This window comes from Hoplias malabaricus, chromosome 1 (assembly GCF_029633855.1).
Source record: "Hoplias malabaricus isolate fHopMal1 chromosome 1, fHopMal1.hap1, whole genome shotgun sequence".
Classification (NCBI taxonomy): Eukaryota; Metazoa; Chordata; class Actinopteri; order Characiformes; family Erythrinidae; genus Hoplias; species Hoplias malabaricus.
Window position 1 is genome coordinate 2,917,632 of NC_089800.1, and position 25,000 is coordinate 2,942,631.

The 25,000-nt window shown below is 42.1% G+C and overlaps 3 protein-coding genes across 4 annotated transcripts in view; all 3 read right to left on the bottom strand.

Moving 5' to 3' along the window:
• The window catches only part of dyrk1b (dual-specificity tyrosine-(Y)-phosphorylation regulated kinase 1B), a 52,497-nt gene extending 46,820 nt beyond the window's left edge, over positions 1-5,677 (bottom strand). Inside the window, exon 1 of the mRNA XM_066643726.1 lies at positions 5,487-5,677. The gene's annotated coding sequence lies outside the window, so the exon portion shown is untranslated. The remainder of the gene's footprint in view (positions 1-5,486) is intronic.
• A 3,442-nt stretch (positions 5,678-9,119) lies between these two features.
• Positions 9,120-14,230, bottom strand: alkbh8 (alkB homolog 8, tRNA methyltransferase). 2 transcript variants are annotated; one of them, XM_066680914.1, is made up of 11 exons: positions 13,966-14,230; positions 13,021-13,255; positions 12,613-12,744; positions 12,402-12,497; positions 12,104-12,208; positions 11,681-11,751; positions 10,817-10,923; positions 10,468-10,586; positions 10,072-10,328; positions 9,829-9,978; positions 9,120-9,672 (listed from the first exon to the last, which is right to left on the bottom strand). In XM_066680914.1, exons 1-11 carry the CDS (start codon positions 14,098-14,100, stop codon positions 9,175-9,177), a joined length of 1,905 nt encoding a protein of 634 aa, XP_066537011.1. In that variant the 5' UTR covers positions 14,101-14,230; the 3' UTR covers positions 9,120-9,174. The 2 variants fall into 2 exon arrangements, with proteins under 2 accessions (XP_066537011.1, XP_066537004.1); XM_066680907.1 differs by having other exon boundaries at positions 10,468-10,619; positions 13,966-14,224.
• Positions 14,231-14,667: 437 nt separating this feature from the next.
• Positions 14,668-19,087, bottom strand: fbl (fibrillarin). Its single transcript, XM_066679363.1, has 9 exons — positions 19,001-19,087; positions 17,792-17,965; positions 17,566-17,688; positions 17,384-17,478; positions 16,913-17,083; positions 16,696-16,828; positions 16,256-16,368; positions 16,023-16,168; positions 14,668-15,738 (listed from the first exon to the last, which is right to left on the bottom strand). The coding sequence occupies exons 1-9, from the start codon at positions 19,008-19,010 to the stop codon at positions 15,714-15,716; spliced, it is 990 nt and encodes a 329-aa protein (XP_066535460.1). The 5' UTR covers positions 19,011-19,087; the 3' UTR covers positions 14,668-15,713.
• Positions 19,088-25,000: the final 5,913 nt, after the last annotated feature.

A 25,000-nucleotide genomic window follows, 5' to 3' on the forward strand; every position in this document is an offset into this window, starting at 1 on the left:
TCATGATGTTAGAATGGTGGCTTGAGCACTGTATTTAATATAAAACGCATTCGGTTTCCAAAAGTTTAGGAACACACTGAGACTAAAGACATCAATACCCAAAGAATAACATCTACAATTTAGCAAGGAGAAATATAAAGTATATTCCACAGATTTATGAATGGATGAAAGGAGGAGAGTTGTGTTGCGGGGCTGAGCTGCTCATCATGAAGTTGGACTGTAAATTAAGCATGATATCTGACCACAAATATATACACAGGCTCTGAGCTGCATTAATACGATTCTAAACAGCGCCCATGAAGGAGAACCTGCTAGATACCATCATTAACCTGCGCTCTCTCTCTGTGGAGAGGAACAGACCAGCTCCTTGCTGCTCTGTTGATGTAAGCAGTGCTAGCAACCAATCTGTGCGTCCGCTAGGTCATATAGAACAGCTGAGCACTTAGCGTTGCTAGGTCGTGTAGACAGAGTCAGGCAGTTCAGCGCAGGCACCACCAGCTCTCATGTGTTCAGCTTCAGATCTGTGGAATTAACTTTACATTTAAGATCTTTCCTTAAATCACAATCTTAACTTTATGATCACTGCTTCAAACCCTGCGTGATATTCACAGCGTGAGCACCACTGGATATACATTATACCGCAGAATATTTGTGGAGTGTGAAGGGTAACAATCAGGAGCATGTTCCTGTTTACTGCAGTGATGGTTTCATCTTACGGGAAGATTTCACACAACATTGCTGTGAGAATGTGATGGCAAATCACACATGCAGCGTACAAGCAGTGTCATAGAACTGAGGCAGAAGTTAGATGCTACAATGCTAGGGTTAGGGAGGCTAACCCTAAGCGAATACTTGAATCCTTGACTAAAACAGCCAACAGTGAAGGAACTCTTGTGAACAGAACCATTAGCATGGTGCCAGCCGACTAATGCTAACATGATATTATTTCATATTTCATATTTCTAAACAAAGTATTCCTTAAAAGGAGGGGTACACTGAAGTAGAGTGATGTTAGAATCAATCTAGCCACCTAGCGGTAGTGATACCTGTGATGAACTGTGTCCTTACATTTGTTGCCACCTGCTTATCCAACTCTACTTCTGAAGAGAAGGGTTATAATCTTCTAATCCTTTAGGAAGCTTTACAATAGAGGCTGGAACATTGCTGTGAGGACTTGATGGCAGCCACATTAGTGAGGTCGGTTGCTGGGGGTCGGTTGATGGGTTCCAGGTCAAAAATGTAACATGCCAGAGGACACAGTTCCACCGCTCCACAACCCAACAGCGGGACGTTTAATACCCTCAGTTGGACAGTAGATGAGTTTAAATCTATAAGCAATGGGTGAACCTCATAGTAGATTTATACATATGCACTGCACTGCATTTCAAATGACCTCCATTCTTAGCACGCAACCTTTGTCAGATGAATTGCTCACATATAAGATATTACGGGACACAAAGGGTCAATGAAGGCCAGTTGAAAAGCTACTGTAGGGCAGTTCTGTCATGAGAGAAGCAGCCGTTCATTGGAAAACCAACTTGTTTGGGGCCACGTTAGAATCAATGAGGACTCACATGAATGGAGAGGACTGTCCTAAAGGACAGTGGGTAAAGTCACATTGGGACAGAGCCACAGGAACAGAATGAGTGAAAGACAACAGGTCAATGGGGTTACAACAGGCTTATTAATGAATTCATTTATTAGCAATATGTATAAATGTGTGTGTGTGATAGACGCTTGAATATAGGCCTTTTGAGGAACTATCGTTCAAAGATGTCTGTACAACAAGCAATTTTAATCCATCCTGCCCCCTACACTTCCTCTGTGTATTACAATTTGTCATTTCCTGTTAAATAATAAATTTTAAATGTATTTACATATTTAACCATTTATCTGCTTTTCTCAACTACCCATTGTAGTTCTTGCATACAGTATACCTAATGTTGTGTGGAGAGGCCCATGAAGAAAAAAAAGGTCTGTAAATCTGCTTCAGCTCCCTAAATGTTTGAGAATGCCTCTGCTCTGTTGAGTACAAGTGCTCAATATCAGGAATAAAATGGTATATTTTGTTATAACAAAGGGGTCTCTATAGTAAACTATATATAAGTAATTTTTAATACTTTATGGCTGAATTGACATTTATTATGAAGTGAATTAAGACTTGATCTTGTCATGTGACATCATTGTACATACTGTCAAGAAACATGCAAAATATCTGTGGCAAAAAACTCCAATAGGTTGATGTTCCATGTGATTTCAGGGACCCAATCCTGAGGATGTACGATTACAGGTAGACGATACTATCTTCTTATTAACGTATTGTGGAAAAGTCATGATGAAAGCTCACGTCTGAGTCATTCCGTTGATGTTAAGGGAGATCAGTATGTACCATCTATTCCTAAAGAAGAAAGAATGTGTAAGAAATGCTAAAGAAGGTGACTATCTTTGGGGGGGGGGTTGAAACATACATGACCTCCATTCAATAATGCTACTTTCATTCATTATTAGCAACAGCAGCAAGTTTAGCAAAGGACAGTGACCTTTAAATCGAGGTCAATTTCACAGCAGAATATCACCAGCAAAGAGCACCAACAAGTTGCTGTAAAGATGCATGTTGTACCAAAGGTCCAACTTACTTTGGACACATTACTTTCAAAATGGAAACACTTCTTTAAACTGTCCAAACTACCGATATAATATTTCTTCAAAAATCTCGAAAGCAAACAAACTTGACCAAATGCTTCCTCTGTCCAAACTTCAGCAACCATTTACACAGCCACAGTAAAGACTAAGCTAAACTACTCAGAGTGGTGTGTCAACTTCTCAAACAAAAAAGAAGCCAAACCTATTTCCCCTGATGAAAATGAAAGGCAAAATTGAGGAGCCAACAGCAAAAAAGAGAGAGAGAGAGAGAGAGAGAGAGAGAGAATGGGCTAAAAAAAGAAAGCTGGAAAGATTCAGCCTTGACAATGCCTGCCTTAGAGAACATGCTCTTAATCAAGAAATGAAGTTTAACTGATTAAAAGAAGCAGTCTCTGAGATAACAGATGGCACTGTAAGAGTTTCAATCAGAACCGAATGGATGTCTGTACAAATACGCTCTTCATTCTGATCAGATCAATCTCTTACACTTTTTAAAATACAAATTTACTACACGGACCTTTGCTTAAACGCATGGTTCTGGTGGAAATTGATCAGAATTCATAACTGAATATAACGTAAGCTTTTAAAAAAGAAGGTTCCTAACATTTGCACAAGCCATTTATATCGAACCACCCACTGAGAGGTTCTCTTGTGGTGTTAACCCAAATAATCTTTTTCTTATTTAGGAATTTTAAAAAGAGTAAAGACATTTAAGACTAATTTCCAAGAGGAATCCGTTGGCGATCGCCCTCTGTTAATTGAGATTTTTGGAGATTATGATATCTAGATCTTCTCAAGTTCATTTTCATGATGTTGAGATTCCACTGTTTTTCATCCAGAACTTGTAAAAGTCATCAACGACATGGAGCCAAAGCTGGAACATAGAAGATGCGTAAGTGATGACTGAGAATCTGAGAAACCTTTCAGGGAATAGCTTCAATTTCTGATAGTTGTAAAGACTATTAGGGACTCCTGGCTCTAGTAAAGATACAACAGATTAAATTCTGATATTCTGGTATCCAAGTCATCTCTGAGAACCTTGAGTAGACCATCTCAGGTAATATCTGTTTTTGAACTAGAATTTTATTTTTTCATGGGATCAATGCTAGAACACCAAAAATTTTAGATGTGATGTTTAAAAAGTATTTCATAGCAAATAGCTATCATTTCTGCAGGGTAAAGTTTCTCCTGGGAACCAAAACTGGCCAATCCCTGTGGTGGAGGTTTACCTGGAGATCAACACACCTGGCTCTAGTATTCAGATCTTCTTCAAGGCATTCGTTACCTGGATAGAGTGTTATGGATATGATTTAGATCAGTTGACCTTTATGACCGGGACTGGGCGCCCCAGTTCAATAGTGTTTCCGAAAAAAAGAACCCTTTCCTTTCAGAGCATGTTTCTTTTTAAGGATGCGATACTCGAAATGACTCTGAGACTAGCCCACTAGCACAATGTCAAACTGCACCCATGCTGCTTATACCATGCAGACACCAGAATGCTCCAAATGATTGTAGGCCACATTTTCGATATCTGTGATCCACCCAATCCTGATCAATCTCAACGGGAATTATCTCTGGGGTGATTTGGAGTTGATGCATTGGTGAAAATGGCAATGGGGAAAGGCAACAGCAGTCCATTTTGAACCGGCATTGTACTTCAGCACCACAGCAGGGGAAGAAGGGAGAGAAAAAAAAAAGAAAAAAAAAAAAAGAAAAAAAAAGCCTTGCACAAACCGCTCCAAGGAGATGAGGGGTGTAGGCACAGTCACATCCCAGCCTTCCAGCACACATATGGAAGGAGAAAATACATGTATGTGCCATTTTACCCCTCACACCCTGCAAAAACACAGGGATCTATCTGATCTATTGTCTTTTTCCTTCAACTCCTCTTTTTTTGGGCACACATGTCATCAACCAGTGTAAGAACCATGTATGAACATTTGAGGTGAAAACGGAAGGGAAAACTGTAACGTCACCCCTCGGCCATCAAGAATAAGTGCATATAGGTTGGTGACAAAATGCAGAAATGTGCCTATAGGCTTCAGCAAATCACTGCTGCACACCTATGAGCTCGGATGCATGGTGGTAAAACGGCAGGCAATGTCAGAATCTCTGAAAAAGGACTGCAGCTCCCGCTTTAATGTAATTTTGGCAAGTGGGGAGGGTGTTATATTTTTTAAATAAGCAGACTTTCAAATATAACAGCAACCTCCATCATGTGTTTCACATCAGTGGTAGAGGAATGAGATGAGATCTGATCTTGAGTCATAGGAATACAGTTGCATGGTGCAAGGCTCGAGGATGATCCATCATGCTAGCACATTAGGCGGTCATCATTATTAAGACCCCACCATGGCGATGGATATATGTCTAATGGGCAGAAATAAGGTGATTTACTGATTAATATCCCACATTCAAAAGCTTCATCTTAACAACGTTAAGTGATGGTAATGACGATGAAATTGAGGCTGGGGTGATGAGAACAACCTAAATGAATAGCCATCTCCCTCCTCTCTTATTTTTGACCCACTTTTAGATCCACCACGTCACAATCAAAAAGCAGAAAAGTTTAAAAGCTGTACGCTGAAAATCCGAGAACTAGTGAAGCTGGGGAACCGCGGCGCCGCTCGGCCTTCGCAGCCGCCTCTCGGCGCGCTGTCTCCAGGAAGAAATTCCAGCAGCCGCCGCTACCAGGGCATAAGCATAAACGCAGGACGACCTACGTAAGCCTCATTCAAGCTCTTAAACTCCACTTTCTCCGGGTCTAACCTGCGTGAGTACCTCATAAAACACCGAGAAAAGGAGAATAGAGACTTGCATGCAAAAAATATGCGGTTTCTTACCTCAGGCGGCGGTTCGTGTCCAGTTTCCCGAAGCAGCCATTAGCAGCAGCAGCCTCCTTATCCTTCTCCGAACCCTCCGCCCGGATCTCCTGCAAACCTCCACCGAGCACACAGCTAGCTAACGTTAATGTTAACGTTACCTAGCAGAGCTCAAAAACACCGGCAGAAAAAGACCCCCCTTCCCCCTTGAAAGAGGAATCGCCACCCTTCCAAACGGGCGCGATTCCTGGGGAGAACAGATTTGAGTTTTGTGTGTATATATATTTATATATATATATATATATTATATCATATATATATATATATATATATATATAATATAATATATATATATATAGTATATGTAATATATATATAATATAGTAGTAATAACGAGGGGATCTAAGGTCTCTGGAGCTGGTGTTTCTCTAAACGCGTTTAAAAACCCCTCATCAACTCCAGCGCCGCAACGGGTCGAGTCCAAGTCAGTTCTCTCCCCCCTGAAAAAATAACCACCAAAAAATGACAGAAATAGGTCCGGGAAACGGCAAGGTACAAATAGAAAAGACTAGCGAAGACCTCTAAGCACTGATATCTCCTTCCGTACTTCCTTTTCCAGGCGTTTTTGCCCCGTGTTTGGAGCTCCGTTCCCGCCCTCGGCGCTGAGAGGAAGATCTTCCCGCCTCTGAGAGCGGCTTCTCGGCGGCTAGTTCGCGGAGGCTAACGCTAACATTAAAGCTAACGCTACGCTACTTTTACACCGGAGCTGCTGCTGCTGCTCTTGTTGTGGTGCAGGAGGGGGGGGGGGGGGGGCAGAGTGAGTGTGTGTGTGTGTGTGCGAGAGAGAGAGAGAGAGAGAGAGAGAGGGAGGGGGGGGGGGGTCGCTGTAAGGGAGAGTTAGACATCAAAAATCGTTTTTATTTAAGAGAAAAAAAAAACAGAACAACACAACAATCCAATAAAAATGGTGAACTAAAATCTGGACTGTATTCCTCAGGTCCCCGTTAATCTTCGCCTCAGAAACGGCAACGGCAAAATCTGAAGCGCGCTCCCGTGACCGGCTCGTGCTCGTGCCCGAGGCGCGCTCCCGTGCTGGGCCCCCCACAAATATGAAGCGCCGAGCGCGCCCCCCGACTCCGAGCGAGGCGAGCTTCGCTCACAAAATGGCCGCCTAAACAAACCAGCGCAACGGCGGCGATTTAGAGCCGAATTTAGATAAAGTTTCCGGGGAAATACACTGCTTTAGCGCGATTATTATCGATCACTGTTTATTATCTAACGTATTTTTTATTATTATTTTTTTTATTAAAGCGGGGTTGCTCTCTATCTTCATTATGTTCTTAAAAGGATTTTGGCAAAAAATATTGACTGCTTGTATGGGCTCCTGGTGGTGGTGTTTTTCTGTTGGATTTTAATAGCCAGTAGTTGTATTCTGTGTCGATATCTCAGATGATTTGTAGAGGTTTAATAGAGGGGTTGGCTCATTCTGGCTGTTTCTGATGAGTGCCTCTTTTAAAGGCGGATTGCACTGTGAGGGAATTTGCTGATTTAAAAGTTAATTTCACCGAGTTTCGGCATATTCTTACTGCTTCTAATTGTAAACTGCGTCTTGTTTAAAGGTTCATATTGTAAAGGAATGTCTAAAATAATTGTAGGCTCATTCTTGTAGTTTATAATGGCCTTTAACCGTTCTTAATTGTATATTTGTCTCGCAGAAACATTTTATTAAGGGTGATTTCACTGATTTTACGTGGATTGTTTCTAATGGTTTTCCGTTGAAGTTAATGCTCTATATTTACTGTTTGAGAAGTCGTAAGTCATTAAGACGCAGCACATCTATTAAAACAGTTTTATGTGCATTTTTTTTTATTAGAGAACATTTTTATTCCAATTCGTGCTTTTTCCTATCAACCACCACCAGGAAATGCGTCATCGCACGCTAGTGACGTCAGTGGTCGGCGTTCTAAGCCTGCGCCCCCTGGTGGCCTCGGGAGAAACCTCTTCAACAGTCAAAAAGGACAAATTGTCAGGAGCAGAATGTACCGAGAAAGGATTTTGTTGAACATATTGCTTTATTGAAATAAACCTTCTCTTGTTATTCATCTGAAACACACAAAATACTGACAGATAAATCCAGTGAACACTGTTTGCAGAGAAGTGTCCAATTTCAGCCTGAGCTCGGCCCATAACTGTTCTACGCCATGAAGCGTCCTTAATTCTGTTCATGTGAATTTACAATATTATTTTGTGATATGTCTGATTGACCCTAACATATAATACTCTTAGTGTACTTGTATTATAGATTTAATATGAAAGGAGACTCATTTTTTACTGATTAAAAAACTTGTCTCACTGAAGTGCCTCCTTCAATTTGGGTTATAAAATCTGTAGGTAAATATACACATAATGTATAAGGATTATATATACATTATATAAAATATTTATATAATGTTGACACCTAGTGGTAAATAAAACAAAGCCAGGTCCTCAACAAGAGAACGTTGAAAATGATTAGATTTTTTATGTTAAATGTTTAAGAATTTTCTGTCCCCCCCCAAGATTCCAAAGATACAAAAATCTAAGTACATTTGGATACTTATTATTTATTTATATAATAACAGTAGCTTTTCAAGACATTCTCTATCGCCACCTGCTGGAAATGGAGAATCCGTGCTTGTCTAGAGACTACAGTGAAGCTTATAATTCCAGTTGTACATTACACCTTAAAGAGTACATTAGTGATATTTGAGCACTGGTAAAAGCCAGAATGAGAAACAAATTTTAGCTTTGTGTAAATATCTGCAACTGTTTATTTTAACCATACTCTTATTTATTGATACTGAGGATCAATAACTGTTTTATTATTCAAGTTTTGTTTCAGAGATTCTCAAACATTTTGGTTTAAGGACCCTAAAAGTTGTAGTAATTAAAAAAGATATTTACTATTTATCCTTTAATAATTTTATCATGCACCACATGGGTCCTGACCATCCATCCATCCATCCATTATCTGTAAGCGCTTATCCAATTCAGGGTCTCGGTGGGTCCAGAGCCTACCTGGAATCATTGGGAATACACCCTGGAGGGGGCGCCAATCCTTCACAGGGCAACACAGACACACACCTACGGTCACTTTGAGTTGCCAATCAACCTACCAATGTGTGTTTTTGGACTATGGGAGGAAACTGGAGCACCCGGAGGAAACCCACACAGACACAGGGAGAACACACCACACTCCTCACAGACAGTCACCCGGAGGAAACCTACGCAGACACAGGGAGAGCACACCACACTCTTCACAGTCAGTCACCCGGAGGAAACCCACGCAGACACAGGGAGAACACACCACACTCTTCACAGTCAGTCACCCGGAGGAAACCCACGCAGACACAGGGAAAACACACCACACTCCTCACAGACAGTCACCCGGAGGAAACCCACGCAGACACAGGGAGAACACACCACACTCCTCACAGACAGTCACCCGGAGCGGGAATCAAACCCACAACCTCCAGGTCCCTGGAGCTATGTGACTGTGACACCTACCTGCTGCGCCACCTGACCATTGTTTGAAACACTTGCAATAAGTGCAGATTTTAAAGGGTTAAACCTGAGGACATAAAATGTCATGGCAACTGAACAGAGCATGAATCATTTTAAATATTTTATTTAGTTGCATGAATAAAAGCAGGTGCGTAGATGTCAAAATTCACTGAGTTTTTTTCAGCACCACGCACCAGTTCCCCTGGTCGTAATAACTCTCCAGGACCATCGCGTTTTTAACTAAACTGCAGAGGTCCTCTAGCTCCCCCTGCTGGAACACATGATAAAACCGGTGAAATACCCGGCTGGATTTAGCAGCAGCCGTTTTGTCTTTGCTGGCTCCTGTGAAGCATGTTTTTAAGTCGTTTTTAAGGTGCCAGGGCACCAGCAGGTCCTGAGAAACAAACCCTGTGCGGTTGGTGTGGATACTCAGCTTCGTGTCACTGTTTTTCCCTTCATTCTTTTCTTCAGAAACAGATTCACAAACTCTCTCGGCTGGAATCCCGGAGTCCTCCTCTTCCTCCTCCTCCTGGCTCTTGTTCACTTTAAGATATTTAGATTTCTGTTTGTTGAACTCCTGCTCTTTCGCCCAAACGTAGATCAGAGCTCGACCTCCGACCTTCAGCAGCCGAACCAACTCTTCAACAGCGGCCAATCTTCTCTTCTAAAACACACACATGAATAAACCACGTACATCCTCCGTTAATTTCAAGGGCACTTTTCCTAATCAAAATATTCAGAAGTTGGTGTCCTCCTCCAAGCGTGTTAAGCACCAATGAGCTCTCTGAGAGAATGTAAATGCCTTTAAACCCTGCAGCACCTGAGTGGAGAAGTGGTGGATGACTGCGATGGAGACGCAGGCATCGAAGCCGCCACTGCGCAGAGGGACGTTCAGAGCGTCTGAAACAAACGCCTCAAACCCTCGCTCGGCACAGATCCTCACCAAACTCTCGCTGCGATCACATCCCACCTTCACAAAAGAGGAAGACAGAAAGAGAAAGTAAACAAAGATGGGAGAAGTAAAGGAAAAACAGAATAAAATGAAAGAGGTGTGTGTGTGTACCGTTCTAATCTGGGGGTTTATTCCAAGGTATTTCCCGTTCCCACAACCGATGTCAGCAAGTGTGTCTCCAGGGCTGAGCGTGAGCAGAAAGTCCCGAACCCGAGGCCAGGGGGCATGACGTGTGCTGCTGAAGTGGGCGGAGATTTCCTCATAAACGCGGTGAACAAACTGCTCTTCCAGACGACATGCGTCGCCATCAGCGACGGGGAGTGAGGGAGGGGAAGGTGGGCGCTGACTGTCACATACAGAGGAGTATGCTGAACAGACACACACACACACACACACACACACACACAAGTAAGTGCTTGAAAAAATGCATTTGAAGTGTCAACAAATCTCTGTGTGTGTATGCGTGTGGGTGTGTGTGTGGGTGTGTATATGTGTGTGTATTCTTACCACAGTCGCAGGGTGTGTGTCGTATTTTGCGGAAGGTAAATGACGTCCGTGTGCCGCGGCAGCTCAGGGTCAGTTTGCTGGGGTCAGAAGTCACGACCATTGGGCCTTCGGCCTCTGAACTAGGAACCACATCAAACTTCCGAGGTGTTATACTAACACACACACACACACACACGTTTAAAATGACATGACATATAGCAGTGACCAGTGTTTACATTACATTATAATATCAACACAAGTCAGGTTTTGTACACTGAATATGAAAGATGATAGAGTGCATGGTGCGAATATTAGCATATGATTACAAAGAAAACACACACAGACATTTTAAAATCGTACATTAACTCACCCATGTGTCCAAAGATATCGGCTCTCTCCCTTCATCACTAACAGACTCCTCTCCGGCAGTACCACCGCGACCGAGCGTCCATCAGGGTGTCGGAAATCCATCACGGTCTAAACACAGAATATAAACTCATTAGCTGTGACACGCGGTGCCTGAGAGGTTTCCAGCTGTGCACTAATAACTGTAGTAACTGTGTACCCTGCATTAAAGCAACACCAGGTAACATTTGGTATTTTGTACTGTTCATGGGCTCCCCCTACAGTTGCAGAGTGTAATTCACTTTTACAGCACTGTTGTGAAATCAAGGGGTTGTCGCTGTGTTTTTCTACCCTCCTCCAAAATGTACATAGTGCGGTTTCTTCAGTCCTGAGCCCAGAGTAGCAATGACACAAACTCTAATCTCCCTGTTACAGCTCGGTGGAGCCACACAATGATTTTGAAGCTGTAATTGGAAGGCTAAAATACTACCTAATGTTCCTTTAATAAAAGCTCTATATTCTGAGATATTGGATGTGGCTTGACTTTAATTTTCAATCTATTGGCAGCACGTCCAAACGTCCTAGTCACATAAAGCCGCTCTCTAGGGATTGAGACATGCTCAAAACCTCCACCTCTTAAACTACAGCCACAACAAGTGGTTAATTGACTGCGTGGATATCTTTGATAAATGATTAAAATGAGCCGTTACAGCTAGCTCTGTGTTTAATTTACAGTAATTTGACTGTGTATTAATGAGCACTGTCCCTGTCAAATAAACAAATAAAATCTAAATCAACCCAAAATCAATAGTAACAAGTTATATTTGTTTAAATAGATGCATGTGTTTTAGGAAAACAAAGGTAGATAGTGGGATGTTTGATTCCGGACCTTTGCTCCAAGACTGAGAGAGAGAATAGTGTCCTCAAACGCTGAGTGTGTGTCCACATGGGGCGGGATTCCTAAAAGACACATCAAACACTAATTATTAACAATATAGTACATATATATTTGAGGGGAAAACAAGCTCTTCATGTTTTTAGACCTTTTTAACCATCCAGTGCATTCATAAATATCACTGTCCTCGCTTTAGAAGGAGGACGTCTGGTTACATTCACCACCACTGATCTGACTCCAGACGTTTCTCCAAAACCAGAGGTCTCTCCATCGCAGTGTTTACCTCTGAGCCATTTATTTGTGAAGAGAACTTTAAAAAAGTAGTGTGCTATTCCCCTTTAAGCCCAGTTTAAATAATTGCTAGATTAGTCCATTCCTGAATAAATAATCAATACAGAAAGTGTGTTGGTGACTGACCCTGTCCACTTTGGTACTGATTGACTGTGAGTTGGTCTGGAAGGAATCGGATGTGACCTTCACAGAGACATTTCTGCAGCACAGCGCCACAAGCTGGTGGCAAACCTATACACAGCAGAGGAAGGGGTTAATTTCTAATTTCAGGTGTAATACCAGGTAGCTCTGGGTTTCAAATTATTATTATTATTATTATTATAAATACAGTTCATTAAGTTAGGGATTATACATGACCCTAGACATCCTGGAAATTAAAATACATACAAAAAGTGGTCTAAAAATGTTAGACATTGAATCTCACCTCCAGGTAAAGGCTTGTCTTTGTCCACATTGTTGTTATCGTACCGAAACTCATACCCATAATGCTTCACTCTCCTGTGTTTCAGTTCTCGCTGCACTGAAATAAAAACAAGATACAAAAATGAATGGATCTACTAGACGGAATGGCATCAATTCTTGAATGGATTAAGTATTTTGGTCTGAAATGTGTCAATTAACTCCACGATTCTGACCTGTGAGTTCCTCTGGGAGTGAGCACCAGTCCACGGCCTTCAGCAGCTCAGCTTCCTCCTCCGGAGAAACAAACTCCTCCACAACGCACAGGCCAGGAGGGAGAGCAGAGACCACACATTCCTCGCTCTCCACTGAGAGAGAGAGTGAGAGAGAGAGAGAGGATGAAAGAAAGAAAGCAAAACATGATCAAGCAAATACATGCTAGACTAACAGACTGAGACTGCCGTATAATACTCCTTTTACAGTGGTCAGTAAAACCTCATTTGGCTTTTGAAGTTATAAACAGACTTTATGAAAAATACTAAATAATCTGCAAATCGTCCACTGTTCAAAAACAGCACGCAGAACGTGTCTCTTTCTTTTAAGACAAACATTTGAGCAAAATATTGTTGTCTTATTGTGTTTACCGTTCTGAATGTAGCTGAAGTACAGCGTGACCTCGTGACCCTGACTCTTTATCACTCGTCCGTTGAGCAGGCGGTGAGCGTTCTGTCCATCCTCCAACGAAGCATATGTGACATAAGCGTACGGTTTATTCGGGGGCATGAGGAGAGACTCCACAGCGCCACCTTCCTTCAGAACCTCCAACAACAGCTCTCTGCTCACTCCATTCCCCAAACCACCGTTAGACACCACCAGACACTGCACATATGAAAATACACAGACGATAACAATAAACCACTGCCCACTCTGATAGACACTTCATGGTACATGTAAAGTCAGAGACAGTAGCTCATCTGTTGCTGCACAGTTTGTGTTGGTCATCCTCCGGTCCTTCATACGCTGTCAGCTGGATATTTTTGGTTGGTGAAACATAATCAATCCAGCAGTGACACTGAGGGGTTTAAAACAACCCCAGGTAGTATTTATACCTTACAGTAACAGCTTCAAAATCATTGTGATGCTCCACTGAGCTGTAATAGGGAGAACAGAGCCTCTGTCATTGCTGCTCCGGGCTCAGCACTGCTGAAATTGCACTATGTAACTTTTGGAGGAGGGTAGGAAACCACCCCTAATTTCTTCTCCTGTTCCCCTTGATTTCAGGACAGTGCTGTAAAAATGAATTACACTGCGACTGTAGGAGAGCACTTATCTTATTTAGTGTGCCTTTAAAAAAAAAAAAAACTCCAGCAGCACTGCTGTGTCTGATCCACTCGTACACGCACAACACACACTAACACACCACCACCACGTCAGTGTCTCGGTGGGGTCCCTATTATTTAAGAACATGGTGAAAGGGGGGTAACAAATTATGCAGAAAAACAGTGGACTGCAGCCTGTAATTGTAGAACAGCAGAGTGCTCCTGTGGAGAGTGAGTGTAGGATATTAGTTTCTGTGTGTGTGTGTGTACCTGGCTGGGTTGCGGTGTGGTCCTGATCCCCGCGTGTTTAAGGAGAGTGTGTTGTGTTTTTCTTTCTCTTCGCTCAACTTTCTGCTCTTTTTTCTTCATTTTTTCTTTTCTCACGTTTCTCACTGAGGACTCCATGACTGTGCCTCCCGAAACTGAGCCCCCAGTGCTGCAAAAGCTCGGACTTCAGTTCCGCTGGAGTTCGTTCCTCATTATAATCTTACATTTTGGTGCCAAATCTCGTTCCTACAATAAACCACAATTCTTAAACTCGTCTCATCACTGCGATTTGTGGTAAAAGTGATAGAGGAAATAAGGCATCCACTAAACACCGTGAATATGAGCTGTGTCACAAATCTACCCTTGTTCCTCATGTTGGGAACTAGCTTGAGTTTTAGTCGAAAAAACAAAACGGTTCTTTCTCAATAATTTCTGTAGTTATACATCTGCCAGTTCAGTCTATGTAAATTTATGCTTGTCATAAAACAAATATGTAAACTGCGACGTTTTACGACAAAATAAACTTGTTAGCATTAGCAGCATTAGCAAGCAAGCCAGACTTTTGCTAAACAAAACTCCCAAATATGGGGAAAAACGGTGAATAAGGGAGAAATAACGATATATATGTAATTTGAAAGAAAGCTCAAATATGAAATAAATATTTTAACTTCAGATTAACAGACATTGTCTTCATATTGTAACCTTTTATTTCATTTTAGAACTATACATACTGTACTTTATTGAATTCACTATGCACCAGCTGGGAGGTCCAACTGTATTAACCAATAAAATAAATTTTAATACTCCTAACACTGAGAATATACAGGTTTAGAGACAGTACCACCCTCACATAACTGCTATTAAAAACAAGGAACCACCATATCGCTTTTACATTTGATGTTTTGCTTAGTTTCCTTTATTGTTTTCAATTATCTCTAACTTTGTCCAATAGCTAAAGGTCCCTTGGCCCATTAGAATTCAATGCACAGAAAAAATGACCAGAATTAAATTTACATAGTAGTTCATAGTTAACAGCATAAAGCACACAACACACATTCACAGAACAGAGTTCATTTAATAAAAAAAAAAAACTCAGACCAACATAAAATTGTCAGCCTTTAGTCACTTTAGCATAATGCCAGAAAAACTCTTGACATCCACGGTGACCAACAGAAAACAAAATTGTAATTCAGTTGTTTAAATCTGTATAAATCAAAGAAGTCAAACAGTTATGATGACAGTGGGTAAACCACATAAGAAAAGCTAACTTATCACCTCTGGATACACTATAATACACGATAAAGATGTTGAAAACTTCCCAGTCAAGTTACTCCACAACAAAGAATTAAATTTAAAAGATTATCAGACAATATATTTAACGTTGCTAACAGTCTCTACATTCCAAACGTGGGGATCAATGGTTTTCTTTTAGTTACTTCAGCTTCTGCCTGAAATACTCCTTTAAGCTTCTTTGTTTTAACAAAATCAATTAGCATAAAAATAACACGACAGTTGAAAAGCCAGTCCTACAGACGCCAGCGGCTTCAGTGAAGGATTGACGTTTTCTGAGGGCACTGGAGAGGGAATTTGAGATTCCAGAAGAAACAGTACACATTTCCGACAAAAGGCAGTTTAAAAGCAAATTAAAGCCACGTTAAGCGGCTTCTCTCTGACAAACGTGTGCTCCTTCAGGTGGCTAAAGCAGGATCAGCAGAAATGGAAAGGTCCAAACAGTACAAAATATATTCTCTTCACTTCTTCTGCTTTGGAGGTGGTCTGAATAGGAGAGAGCAAAAAGAAAAACAAAAATTAGAAATAAGTTTTGATTGATATACTGTGAGTTAAAAGAATTAGAGTCAATTTGTGGCGATTCATCAACATCAACTTGGCATTATAACTGATTATATTCAGGTCACTGTTATAGTACCATCCAGGAATACTTCAAATGCATGGAAATGTGAGATGAATGACGCAGAAATGCGCACCAAATTATTGCCTACAAGAGCCGTAAACACACCAAATCCCTGAGATCTGTAATTAATGAGGTCTGGTTTACTGACCTGTAGATGCCCACCACCACGGCGTGGTCTCTCTCGTATGGCTCCAGCGTGAGCTGCTCCTGTGGCTTCATGTTTTCCGCGCTCATCTTTTTCACCTCTGACGCAAACACAGCCTCGGGAGCTGCCGTCGAGTCAATACAGTTCGCCTTGAGACGAGATAACGAATCAACTTAGAACATTTACACACACTCAGTCTTCATAGAAAGAAAAACATGGGGACAACAGTGCTGTACCTTGATGGAGATGACAAAATGGCCGCCGTTTTTGAGGAAGTTGTGCGCATTTAGAGCGACTATTCTCGTCTGATCGGGCTGAGCCACGTCAGCAAATATAACATCTACCATACCTGGGGATAAAAAAACAGCAGCGACATTGAGAAATCGGCAAAAATCATGTGGAAGATGCAGACAAACCATTAATATATCACAATATTTACAAGCTGCAAACCCAGCTTCAATAAGCAGTGGATAACTGAGAAAAAACAAGCTCAAAGTAACAGCTGTTTAAAAGGTATAACTTCCCAATAAAAACGTATACTGCCCCATGTTGATATGAGCCACACGGTCATTTTAAGAGACATTTTACTGATGTAGCACTTTTAATTACAAAAAGAGTAGGGTGCAGTGTGTGTGACCGCAAACAGAAGTGCTATGACCTACAGCCGTGGACTCACCAACAAGCATGCGGTATTTGTGCGGGTGCCTGGCATCCTCGATGATGGGGATAATGTTAGTTCTCTTCTTTGCTACGTTCAGTAAATCTCTCCCTGACCGGTGGGAAAACTCCACAGCGTACACCAGACCCTCCTGGACACAGAGAAGACCGTTATTGTCCCTGTGATTGATTTAATAAAACAGTTATTTACAGTTATGCTCTGAAGGTTCACCCACCGGGCCGACGATGTCAGAGACGTGAGACACAGTGGTTCCAGATGCAGCGCCGAGATACATTACTTTCGCTCCGGGTTTAATGTGAATCTGGTCGACTCCACCCAAAATTGCAGCTGCCAGCTTCGAACGGAACGGGTTCCACGCTCTGTACTCGATCTTCGTCTCTCCCTCCTGAAGACAAGACACAGTCAAACCATGAAATTAAACACACACACTTTATTTGCTGCAAATATTTATGGTTTATTAGAGACACCGTTAAACGACAAGAGCTCTGAATTCTCTCAACAAGATTCAAAACATCCCACACACAAATAAACGTATTAAAATGCTGTAAATATATGTTTTGAGTGTATACTGCAGTCTGAGCGTCTCCAAACCGTAGGTGTCACGTCTGTTGTTGAGTTCTAATACATAAATCCAGCAATGGCATAGATGCAATAATAAGAATAATAGTTAAACCCCCTGACGTACCTCTACATTAATTCTCTTCTCTCCGTACACAGACTCTCCTATCACCATGTTCTTGGTCACCAGAGCGTCCTCCTTCCCTCGGCAGATGAACACTCCTAAAGAGTTAAAGATCAGATCGGTGAGGCATGACAATTTAGTGTAATTTTACGCCGAACACTTATCACATTCAGACGTCTGCTCACCTTCATGTCTGTGTGGCTCCACTGTAACTTTCTTCCCTCCTCTAAACCCCCCTCCTCCACCTCTTCCACCACGACCCCTGGGGCCCCCTCTGCCAAAGCCTCCTCTGCCCCGGAAGCCTCCATCTGCAACACACCAGGGTTAGATTAACATGGTGGCAAAAGCATATCCAGAAAGTAAAGAAAATCAAGTTGTGCGTGTGGAAGCTGAGGGTTCTCTCGTCCTCACCTCCTCCTCCACCACCTCCGAACCCTCCTCGTCCTCCTCTAAAACCCCCTCTTCCTCCGCCCCGATCTCCTCCTCGTCCACCTCCTCCGAACCCTCCTCGTCCACCTCCTCCGAACCCTCCTCGTCCACCTCCTCCGAACCCTCCTCGTCCACCGCCGCCTCTCGGGCTGAATCCTGTTCAGGAGAAAATCAGCGTTGATGACCCGGCTACGCCCACATCACACAATTCAATCAATTACAACAATAGACTATGTCCTATCGCCAATAAAACCTTTGATCTCATTTCCTTGGACATTAAAATACAACACTAACTTACAACTGGCTTATTTCAACCCTTAAATTGCACACAATGGTGAAGAAATGTCTATATGAGCAAAGCTGGGGATCACCCAAATAGAAAAGTCCATCAACAAGCTTGGTATTGGACTTTGTTATGTCGCTAAACTGGGAATTCCTGCCTTTCTTACAAATTGGCAACAAATTATGATGAACCCACAGAAAGGGCCCACAATTTCTAAAAGATAAAAAACTTTCACCAACTTTTCAATGGCTTTGACTACTTTTTACTACATAAAGAACGTGCTCTAAAGATTTTTATTTGTGTTATAGCATTGAGAATAAATCAGTATTACTGTAGAGGTTTGTGTGACTGATTATCTGCTTGAAAACTTTTAAAACAAAGAGTTCCCTTGGTGTGTTAAAGTTGCTACGATGGTGGAAGTAACACGTGCAGCCAAGGCATTAAAAACCACACAGAAACAAAGATAGTCTTACACTAAATATACGTTAAACTACCGATTGAAGTAGTTAAAGCAGTTTAATAATAAGTTGGAATAATTAACGTATTTCAGAACATTCGAAGTGATTTCTGTACTCCTGAAACACGAGGTTAATATCAGCTGGCTGGAATTTTTCGGTTCCACCTTAAATGGCGCAGCAATTCCAATGGACCCTCGCCGCCATTTAAGGTGGATCGGAAATATCCAAAAACAAGACGGTTTTAACCACAACACAACGGCCCGAATCTTACCCAGAACCTAAATAAACAACACGTACAACGTGTTTTATCAATATAAAGCTCATATTTGCCGGTTAACCCTCCGTTAAAGCACACGCGCATCTTAAAAACACATTTTAAAGCTGTTTGAACTAGTTTAACGAAACACTAGGCTAAATAAAGAGGTGTAAAAGTGTGAACAGATGTCTTACCTGGCTTCATTTCAGCTGCAAGCGTTTATTAAAGTGTTTAAATTTAAAGTTTTGTTCTGCAGCTCCGCACTCCCGCCGCCACTCCGACTACAACACGTGGGACACAGACCTTCTACCCAGGATGCACCTCGCGCAGTGTGCTTTATCACTGGGGTGGTAGGTGGACCAATCCGCGAGCACGCCCCCTTCCTAGGGCACTTAGCAGGGAGTACACTCTCCTGTTAAGGCGGCCATTTTGTAGTGTCTTTACCTCCCTCAAGTGTTGAAACACAGTACTAAAATAATAATGTAGTAGCCCATGCCCTGTCATTTTATTAGTTTGTAACTCAAAGCCTTTTTGTTTATTATTCATTTATAAGTGAAAGTGATCATTAATAATAATGTAATGTAAGATAATAGACAAGCTTGTTATTATTGGTAAAAAAACTGGTTTATGACAGTGTGGTGCTGGTTTATACTGGACTAAATACCTTCTGAGACCCAGAAAAATGGAGGATTGGGAATTTTAGTAATTTTAATATGAAATAAGGCTATTGAATAAAAAAAAAAAAGTCACGTTATTTTTAAAGAAAGTCAACAACGACACTTTTTTTTCATGGAATGTCTCTTATAGTGGATAACAGCATTTATGTTAAATATGTAATATTTCTTGTTGCTTATTCGACATCAGACCAAAACCCTGCTGCGACATCAGCAATAACTGAAAAGATCTCATTTACTATTCTTGCTTACTGTAATCCAAGTTTTACCAAGACACACTAACTAAAAATCCATCCATCCATCCATCCATTATCTGTAACCCTTATCCAGTTCAGGGTCACGGTGGGTCCACAGCCTACCTGGAATCATTGGGCACAAGGCAGGAATACACCCTGGAGGGGGCGCCAGTCCTCCACAGGGCAACACACACACACTCACACATTCATTTACACACTCACACCTATGGACACTTTTTGAGTTGCCATTCCACCTACCAATGTGTTTTTTGACTGTGGGAGGAAACCGGAGCACCCAGAGGAAACCCACGCAGACACAGAGAGAACACACCACACTCCTCACAGACAGTCACCCAGAGGAAACCCACGCAGACACAGAGAGAACACACTACACTCATCACAGACAGTCACCCGGAGGAAACCCACGCAGACACAGGGAGAACACACCACACTCCTAACAGACAGTCATCTGGAGGAAACCCACGCAGACACAGGGAGAACACACCACACTCCTCACAGACAGTCACCCGGAGGAAACCCACGCAGACACAGGGAGAACACACCACACTCCTCACAAACAGTCACCCGGAGGAAACTCACACAGACACCTATTAATTAGAAAATCTCTTATTAAACAATTGTCTATTAAACAAAATAATATTTAAAATGAAATTACTAGTGCATTGCTTAGGCTGGTGTGGATAAATTTTATGGCACCACTAAAATCTTGGTTTACTGATACATGTTTAGTTAGTGGCGGCACAGTGGCGCAGCAGGTAGGTGTCGCAGCTCCAGGGACCTGAATGTTGTGTCAAATTCCTGTTCCATAGAATACCATCATTTTCCACCACAAAGGACATAAAAAAATTATACTGTTAGACGGACAAACATTTCTGCATATTAATTAAAACTGCAAATGAGCTAAAACCTTTTTCTTCCTAAAACATATCAGCTAAAGTCTGTATAAACATAAATGCATATATTTCAGTTACTTGCCTTCCCTGTTCTCATAAAACATGGTTGTTGAGATGGTGGCCATTTTGAAAAGGTAGAAATCCTGTTGCAATACCCCCCCCCCCCCCAAAAAAAATAAATAAATAAAAGATATATCTTTGGAAAGGTCAGGATGTATTCCAGATGGCGTAATGGGTTTCAGGAATGTAGATTATGGTGTTTAAACTACACTTTAGGCACCCTTGTACTCAAATGACAAAATTAAATAAATAAATGAATTTGTCTGGAGCTGGTTTGTGTTTGTTTACACTTTATTCTGATCTGGAGTTTTTAGTTTTGGTCTGGCCCAATAGGAATGTGCATCAGCTCTATTCCCATTGGACAGGCTTGACTCTGGGCTTAAATCCGGAGCAGGTGATTTAAAAAAAAACAATATATATATATATATATTTTTTTTAATCCAGCCAAATATATCTCTCCCACTACTTTCACTGACAGAGAGCTAGCAATATGAGCAAGGTGCCCATGGCTGCATTTTCAAGCACTACCCACCTACCGCATTTACATGTAAAAAAAATACACCCATCAGCTTCACTAATGATCACTCGGGCATCATCCAGCCTCTTTCTGTTAGAAAGCTTTATCTTTCTTTTCTGCATGTCTCCCTCCAAATGGAGTTTCCACATATGTGAGCAGCACTTATGTGTAAGGGCGGCACAGTGGATCAGCAGGTAAGTGTCGCAGTCACACAGCTCCAGGGACCTGGATGTTGTGGGTTTGTTTCCCGCTCCGGGTGACTGTCTGTGAGGAGTTTGGTGTGTTCTCCCTGTGTCTGCGTGGGTTTCCTCCGGGTGACTGTCTGTGAGGAGTGTGGTGTGTTCTCTTTGTGTCTGCGTGGGTTTCCTATGGGTGACTGTCTGTGAGGAGTGCAGTGTGTTCTCCCTGTGTCTGCGTGGGTTTCCTCCGGGTGACTGTCTGTGTGGAGTGCAGTGTGTTCTCCCTGTGTCTGCGTGGGTTTCCTCCGGGTGACTGTCTGTGAGGAGTGTGGTGTGTTCTCTCTGTGTCTGCGTGGGTTTCCTCCGGGTGACTGTCTGTGAGGAGTGTGGTGTGTTCTCCCTGTGTCTGCGTGGGTTTCCTCCGGGTGACTGTCTGTGTGGAGTGTGGTGTGTTCTCCCTGTGTCTGGGAGTCCAAAAACACACGTTGGTAGGTGGATTGGTGACTCAAAAGTGTCCGTAGGTGTGAGTGAGTGAGTGAGTGTGTGTGTCGCCCTGTGAAGGACTGGCGCCCCCTCCAGGGTGTATTCCCACCTTGCGCCCAATAATTCCAGGTTTTAAAAACCCACTGCGACCCTGAACTGGATAAGCGCTTACAGATAATGAATGAATGAAAACTTGTGTATGAGGGTAGTGTAACATAGTAGACAGACAGTAGAGAGACAGGAACACCATTCAATCATTTTGTTTAGTCCAAATTAATTGACTGGACCAATTTTTGTTTTGGGTTTTTTTACAGTCCTGTGGCCTTCACAGAAAAGAAATAGCTGTAGTTGTGTAGTAAAAGCAATTCATTTAAAGACTGCAGATGGGGATGTAAAGAGTAATTTCCAGAAATAGAACAAAAAAGGTGTTTTAAAGTAATCTGGTAAAACCTGAGGAATCCTGCTTTGTGATTTTGGACCAGCCCTATACACTATACATCAGTATCACACATGCCACCATTTCAACCCAAGAGCATCCCATAATCACAGAGTTTCTCAGTTTTAAATGTGCCCCTGAAAGAATGTTCAAATATAGCACAGTGTGTATTTATTATTTAACACATTTCAGTTATTTGACTTTCCCTGCTTTAAATCGGCTGACTGCACACACGAGGGTGAATCAGGTGTGTTACTGCAGGGTGATTGACAGGAGCAGTCAGGAGAAACAGCAGCTGGAAATTAAATATATTCATTAAAATAAATATGATTTACCAATATAACTCTTTTGAGCAAAACAAACAAACAAAAAAAACAATGCCTTATTTTCACTCTAGAACACAGTCTCAAACTTGTGCTTCGTCTATTAATTGACTTCATATTAATGAATAATATGAATAATAATAATAGTCCAGTGAACTAATCAAGGTTCCTTTATTGAAGATAATGCTCTACGAAAGGTTTAGTAACAGTGCTTAGATTCACAGCCCGACAGCAGTTTCCTCTTCCGGTTGAACACCGTGTTACTGATAAGGCCAGGAGGGGGCGCCCTTAACTTAAACATCAAATAAACAATCTAATAGTTTGCATATGTGAGAGCGTATTAAAGACAGCGAAACACGAGTTTAGAAATGTGCTGCTGTTTGGCTGAAAGCACGTTGAATGAATGTTGTGTCTGAAACTGGAAACTCACTTAAAACGTACGAAAACAAGTTTGCAAGCACAACACGAAGCATGAACATTAAAGACATGACGTAGGCAACAATGTAAACAATGAAATCCATGCTGAAAGTGCTTATTACACCTTTAATGCCTAAAATAGTTCGTCTAAAAATAGAAAGTTATATTAACGATGGCCTAAAACAGCATCTGACACTATCTCCAAAGATTGTTTTCTGAAATCTTGCGCAGTCAGTATGGCCCATAATAACATTAATGATAATAACAATGTAACTTAGACCTATGTATTTTTTTTAAATTAAATTTGACCAATAACATAAGAAGCTTTCAGTCAGTAATTACAGAGTGGATAGTTATAATTTAAAGCAAGGCTCAGTGTCTACACCTTTGCGGACACCTATGTTCTCAGAGTTGGGGGTGTGTTCCTTCTTGCTGCAGTAACAGACTTGTGGTACATCAGGGTTAGCATAAGCGAGGCCAGGTGCTGATTTTGGACGACTGCTTCTGGTTCAACGCCACACTTTTAGGACAGAAGTTGTAGTTAGTGGCGGCACGGTGGTGCAGCAGGTAGGTGTCGTAGTCACACAGCTCCAGGGGCCTAGAGGTCGTGGGTTCGATTCCCGCTTTGAGTGACTGTCTGTGAGGAGTGTGGTGTGTTCTCTCTGTGCCTGCGTGGGTTTCCTCCAGGTGACTGTCTGTGAGGAGTGTGGTGTGTTCTCTCTGTGTCTGTGTGGGTTTCCTCCAGGTGACTGTCTGTGAGGAGTGTGGTGTGTTCTCCCTGTGTTTGCGTGGGTTTCCTCCGGGTGACTGTCTGTGAGGAGTGTGGTGTGTTCTCCCTGTGTTTGCGTGGGTTTCCTCCGGGTGACTGTCTGTGAGGAGTGTGGTGTGTTCTCTCTGTGTATGCCTGGGTTTCCTCCGGGTGCTCCGGTTTCCTCCCACAGTCCAAAAACACACGTTGGTAGGTGGATTGGCATCTGTAGGTGTGAGTGTGTGAGTGAATGTGTGAGTGTGTGTTGCCCTGTGAAGGACTGGCGCCCCCTCCAGGGTGTGTTCCCGCCTTGCGCCCAATGATTCCAGGTAGGCTCTGTACCCACCGCGACCCTGAACTGGATAAGGGTTACAGATAATGAATGAATGAATGAATGAAAAAAAGTTGTAGTTAGCCTTGCACCAATTAGACTTTTGGAGGAGGTAATGCCTCGACACATTACAACCACACTACAGTCTGTGGTTATAAAAGCTACGGGAAGGACATCAGCAATCACCCTAGACCTAACACTAATCCTCACACACTGTGTAGCCTGCCATGCTTTAAAGCATAAACTTCCATCCTGAAACTGGTCCAGAGCTGTTAGCCAAGCCTAAACTAGTGGTGACATATGGTGGTGCGGTGCTTGTCAGATTGCAGACACTTTAGGGTCTAATCGGTCTCATCTCTGGCTCCGACGTCTCAGTTACAGCACTGGCGAGTATAGTGTGGCTTGGACATGGACCCAATCTTAGGAGCTGGACTTGACTCAGGTTATGACAAGTGTTGTGAGGGACAGACATGGCACAAATAGCAGTTTGACCCAGATTTGTTTGACAACACTAAAGGGCTGGACAATATTTCAATATCAATATATATCACAATCCAAAAGATTTCAATAAAAAATATTCACCTGGAGCTGTGTGACAGAGACACGACCTGCTGCTCCACCGTGCCGCCCTTATTATTATTATTATTACTATTATTATTATTATTACTATTATTACAGAAAATAAACACACAGATAAACTTCACATGATCCTGATTAGACAACAACACAAACAGCCTCGGATATCGCCCCCTACACTTCCTGTAGTGTATTACACTTTGTCAGCACGACCTTAAGGATCATGTGACCATTATTAATCATGTTTTAAATATTCTTTAACTGATCTTCGTTTTCAAAACCTCAGTATACATTATTTAC

Bases quoted from the DNA above. Each gene is read 5' to 3' on its own strand.
- alkbh8 (XM_066680907.1), bottom strand. From the start codon at position 14,100: ATGGAGTCCTCAGTGAGAAACGTGAGAAAAGAAAAAATGAAGAAAAAA. The intron at 12,209-12,401 runs GTGAGATTCAAT...TGCTGTGTATAG, and splicing joins AGACAAGCCTTTACCTGGAG to GTTTGCCACCAGCTTGTGGC. The intron at 9,979-10,071 runs GTACACACACAC...TCTTTTGTGAAG, and splicing joins TAAACCCCCAGATTAGAACG to GTGGGATGTGATCGCAGCGA.
- fbl (XM_066679363.1), bottom strand. The intron at 17,689-17,791 runs GTGAGGACGAGA...GGTGTGTTGCAG, and splicing joins CGGAGGTGGTGGAGGAGGAG to ATGGAGGCTTCCGGGGCAGA. The intron at 17,479-17,565 runs GTGAGCAGACGT...TTAACTCTTTAG, and splicing joins GGAGCCACACAGACATGAAG to GAGTGTTCATCTGCCGAGGG.